General features: G+C 53.4%; 1 protein-coding gene across 1 annotated transcript in view; it reads right to left on the bottom strand.

Moving 5' to 3' along the window:
• atp8b3 (ATPase phospholipid transporting 8B3) overlaps positions 1 to 5,000 on the bottom strand; it is a gene marked incomplete at both ends in the record, with an annotated part of 15,572 nt that overhangs the window by 9,670 nt on the left and 902 nt on the right. The window contains 10 exons of the mRNA XM_080536039.1: positions 372 to 574; positions 1,021 to 1,214; positions 1,420 to 1,508; positions 2,048 to 2,206; positions 2,424 to 2,515; positions 2,873 to 2,943; positions 3,327 to 3,399; positions 3,664 to 3,725; positions 4,286 to 4,384; positions 4,662 to 4,775. Coding sequence (XP_080392165.1) covers positions 372 to 574; positions 1,021 to 1,214; positions 1,420 to 1,508; positions 2,048 to 2,206; positions 2,424 to 2,515; positions 2,873 to 2,943; positions 3,327 to 3,399; positions 3,664 to 3,725; positions 4,286 to 4,384; positions 4,662 to 4,775 — 1,156 coding nt within the window. The remainder of the gene's footprint in view (positions 1 to 371; positions 575 to 1,020; positions 1,215 to 1,419; positions 1,509 to 2,047; positions 2,207 to 2,423; positions 2,516 to 2,872; positions 2,944 to 3,326; positions 3,400 to 3,663; positions 3,726 to 4,285; positions 4,385 to 4,661; positions 4,776 to 5,000) is intronic.

Genomic DNA, 5,000 nt, shown 5'->3' with positions numbered 1-5,000 from the left:
ATAGAGCCTTATAATTCTAACGTCACGCGGTGTGTCTGTCCTGACACGGAGGAGGAGGAGAGGAGACAGAGGACAGATGGGGTAGTGTGATCCTACCCAGGGGTCGTGTTACACACCCCGACACACGTGGGCTTCCCCGCCGTGTTAATAGTTAATGTTAAGGGGAGAGTCTGCTTTCATATTTCAAGACTTATGTTAGTAGTGCCCTGATTTGGTATTTTGGGGAGTGCACTAACGTCTCCAGACACCACAGTAACCAGACCCCCCCCCGCCCCCCCACTCCCTCCCCAGATCGTGTCCCTCGGGGGGGGGTCAGAGGTCGTAGGGGAGCGTAGTAGATAGACGTTGAAGAGATCGTATGTCACCCGTACCGTACACGTCCCCGGCGATGCAGCACTGGCGGAACAGTAGCTGGTTCTGGGTCAGCGTGCCGGTCTTGTCGCTCAGCAGGTGTCCCACCTGGCCCAGCTCCTCGTTGAGGGCGGTGTTGCGGGCCTGGGCCCTGGTGTCGCCCCGGCGCAGCTCCGCGTCCCAGCCGATGTAGAGGCTGTGCACCACGTGGACCATCTCAAACCTGCGCACACACACACGCACACGCACAGGCACACACACACAGGCACACACACAGGCACACGCACACACACACACATGGATGTATGCATGCACTCATGCGCCCCGCATGCACACAAACACACGCACACACATGAACACACGCACACACATGAACACACACACACACACACACACACAGTGTAGACATGCACAACCCTATCCTGCCTTAGACTGTTCTAGAACTCCACTTTATAACACTTTGTGCTTTGTAACACTTAAACTGTACAGTAAGTTATTCCTATGCCTGTGTAGTAACATTCTAGTTACACTAGTAATGGTTGTTACATCGTCATCATGGGTGACGGGTGTTATGTAGTTACATAGCTAATAATGGTGTTGTTATTACATAATTGGCCTATGGTTGGTACTGGTTGTAGCACTGTACCACTGTAGCACTGTAGCACTCACGAGATGTACAGGGACATGGGCATGGCTGGGCTGAGCAGGATCACGTAGCTCCAGAACGTCAGGAAGGCCGTGTAGGCGGGCGAGGCGTTGACCACTAACACAGACAGCACCTCGCTGTGGGGCGACACGCTCCCCGCAAACACCCCCGCCCCTACGGCCAGCAGCAGAGCAGCCAGGAGCAGGAACAGCACTATCTGAGACACACACACACAGACGTAAACACACACAAACACACAGCCACACGCACACACACACAGATGCACAAGCACACACACACACACACACACACACACACACACGTATGAATGTATGCACTCATGTGCCCACGCATGCACACACACACACACACACACACACACACACACACGCACACGCACACACAAAATCCCACCCACTCACCCCAATGACAACTCTGTTGAGGAACCTCTCAAGCTGAGTCATCTTCTGTCTCAGCCGACCACAGTTCCTCAGGATCTTACAGTCTGAACCTGACAGACGCAGAGTCAACAACTCCATCATGTGTTATCATACATACCGCAGGTTCACCGCACTGGGCCTTGCTGCGTGCAGACAGAGGCTCTACCAGGGGAGGCTGGTGGGGGTAGAAATCGGAGGACGGGCTCATTGTAACATATGGAACGGGATGAGAAATTGCATCAAACACACATTCCTCATTCCATTCCGTGCATTACAATGAGCCCGACCGATGTCGACCTCCAGCCTTCCCTGGAGTCTATGTCCAAGTGCCCGTGGTCGGGGGGGTATCAGTGCGGAGTGGGGACACACCAATCAGGGTCTCTGATTTATAGCCCTATTAGAACACTGTCTAGATAATGCTTCCTTCCTCCGCTCCATTTAGCAAGGGCTCCACTACGGCTCAAGCTTTCACCAATCAAGTCATATTCGATCAATGAGTACGACTTCAAGTAATGGAGGGCGGGAGAGTGTATCGGACCGGTAAGGCTTTACAAAGTATATATGTTGGAGCAGGCGGTGTGTGTTCTATCATGTACGTCTGGGTCAGTACCGGTGAAGACGGCCATGCCGTAGGCAAGGTCTGTGTTGTGCAGCACGGTCCCTCTGAGGAGGATGTGTTCGCTGTCCAGCGGGTGGCACTCCCCCCTCCAGTGGAGCTGCCCTCGGAAGGAGTACAGGCGACTGTTGGGCTCCTCGCACAGCACGACACCTGGGGGGGGCGAGGGGGGGATAGAAAGAGAAAGAGAGAGCATTTGCCTATTTCGGTATTTGCATCTGTGTTCTGCCTTTATGATTAAGAGCTCGATTAAGAGGTTCTGCATGACGCATAGTTTTTTCCATTTTCCTCTCATTATGGTGGCATATACTATATGGCAGCTGTTCCAATTCATTCCAGTTCATGGACTGAGTGTGAGGCTGGACGCTACCGTCGAAGGCAGCGAGGCTTTGCTCCGTGGGGTCAGAGGTCAGCTCTGTGTGGGTGACAGCCAAGGCCTGGCGATACTTCAGGTTGGTCTCCCTGGCAACAGAGGGACGGCAATGTCATCACAACCTCACCAGCTCAAACTAAATAAACAGACATGGTCCGGACTGGAGAGGGAGAGAGAGAGATTTTGCATAACACTTGGTTTGTAACTCCATTTGGAGTGTGCCTCAGTTTGGAGGGCCTTACCACATCGCCCTACCCCTCCATTTCAACAAGAATCAGGACACCCTACCCCTACATGTGAACGCGCAAAATGGAGGGGTAGGGCTAAGTGGTAGGGGCAAATGGGATTGGGCCAGAGAGAGAGAGAGATGTAGAGAGAGAGGGAGAGAAAGAGAGAGGAGGGGGGACATGAAAGAGGCAAAGGGAGAGGGGACGAGCAGGTCTTACCCGTCGATATCAGCCGTCTCCACATAGCACAGGCTGTGTGGCTCGGAACTGCAGAGGAGGAGGAGGTCCGCCTACGACGGTAGCAGAGGGAGAGAGAGAATAATGAAGGAGAGGACAGAGGGAGAGGGGGAATAATGAAGGAGAGGACAGAGGGAGAAGGGGATATAAGGAGGGAAAGATTGACACACTCACACACACACACATGAGCTCACAATCTGCACAGTCTGTCTACGCTAGCCACCCTATAGTTACCCCAGGACTAGCTATTATATAGTTACCCCAGGACTAGCCACCCTATAGTTACCCCAGGACTAGCTATTATATAGTTACCCCAAGACTAGCCATTATATAGTTACCCCAAGACTAGCACCCTATAGTTACCCCAGGACTAGCTACCCTATAGTTACCCCAGGACTGGCCTGGAGTAACACTGAGCTGTAGCACACAACTTCACCGGGATGATCTGGTCTTTGTGAATCCGCAACACGTCTCCCACACAAACATCCTTCCACTGGGCCGCGCTGAAGCTGAGAGGAGAGAGAGAGGAGAGAGGAGAGGAGAGAGAGGAGAAAGGAGAGGAGAGGGGACAGAGGGGACAGAGGGGACAAGCGGGTGAGCGGGGCCAGAGGGGAGAGGAGAGAGGAGAGGTTGCGGCTATAGAGCTACAGGAAGCACAATCCTTCAGTTTCACGCAAGCAACTAAAATGTCCTCTCATCGAGCACTGACATCAGTAGGTTTACATACATGTGATGCGGCCCTAGTGGGACTAGACTCGTGCCTTTGTGTTCACCTCTGAGAGAGAAGGACATCGCAGGGTCGACTGTTAATCTGGGAGTCACTGCGTCTCCGGGCCTAGGAGAGATGGAGGGATGGAGAGAGAGATGGAGAGAAAGAGAGAGGGAGAGGGAGAGAGAGAGAGGGAGAGGGGGAGAGAGAAAGAGAGAGAGAGAGAGAGAGGAGAGTAGAGGTCATGAAAGAGGCAAAGACAGAGGCAGAAGGAAAATGGGGGGGGTGAAAGAGGTATAGAGTACAGAGAGAGCGGGGGGGAGTCATGAAAGGGTGTGTGAACACCATTACGGGACCCGATAGTGACACAAGCGGAGAGATTTACACCCTTCAGTAAATTATTAGTCAATAGAGGGTCATGCAAGCGTTTCACCAAAGCTGTTAACGACCATAACTCAGCGATGCACTTAACCAGAGAATTTCACCATGCAAAACATCATCTGTGCCTTCCAGGAGGCCACGTCCTAATGATGGCTGGGAGAATTAATGCAAATGGGAACGCCGGTTTGTCAACGAGGCGAGGACAAGGAGTCAATGAAGACAATGAGCGAATAAAGGGGAGGGGAGGGGGACCGGGGGTGGGGGGTGGGTGATTGGTGGGTGAGTGAGGGAGTGAGTGATCTCACCAAGTCGTTGGCCAAGTCTTGGAACCCCCGCACCGACAGCACCATCATCAGGGGGATGGTCGTGGTGTACCATGGGATGGACGAGATGGCGGGGACACACTGACCACACACAAATGGGGAACGGTACAGAGTACACATACAGTATACACACACACGCACGCACGCCAACACACGCACGCACGCGCACCAACACACGCACGCATACATGCACACTCACCCACCCACGCACAATATGAGTGCTCCTGTAACTGGCACATTCGCATGAACCACAAATTATGTGTTGAGTCCGAAAACACATACACACACACACACACACATGAGAGAGAGAGATGGAGGGAGAGAGAGAGAGAGAAAGAGAGGAAACCCACAATCTGACCTGCATCACCACCATCAGGAGGAAGTAGAGGTTGGCTGCACGGTGGAACTGTTCATACAGCGTGAGGGGCAGGAAGGTCAGGGGGGAGTACTTAAAACTGCGCACCACATTGTCCTGGCAACCCCAAACCAACCCAGCCCAGCGGAAAGACACCGAGGGAGACCGAGAGACAGAGAGAGAGAGAGAGGGAGAGAGAGAGGGAGGGAGAGAGAGAGGGAGAGAGAGAGAGAGAGGGAGGGAGAGAGAGAGAGGGAGAGAGAGAGAGAGGGAGGGAGAGAGAGAGAGGGAGAGAGAGAGAGGGAGAGAGAGAGGGAGAGAGGGAGGGAGAGGGAGAGAGAG

This window comes from Nansenia antarctica (genome assembly GCF_963989245.1).
Source record: "Nansenia antarctica genome assembly, chromosome: 7".
Taxonomy (NCBI): domain Eukaryota; kingdom Metazoa; phylum Chordata; class Actinopteri; order Argentiniformes; family Microstomatidae; genus Nansenia; species Nansenia antarctica.
Note: the sequence above shows the minus strand (reverse complement) of the source record. Positions and strands in the feature narration are given on the sequence as shown.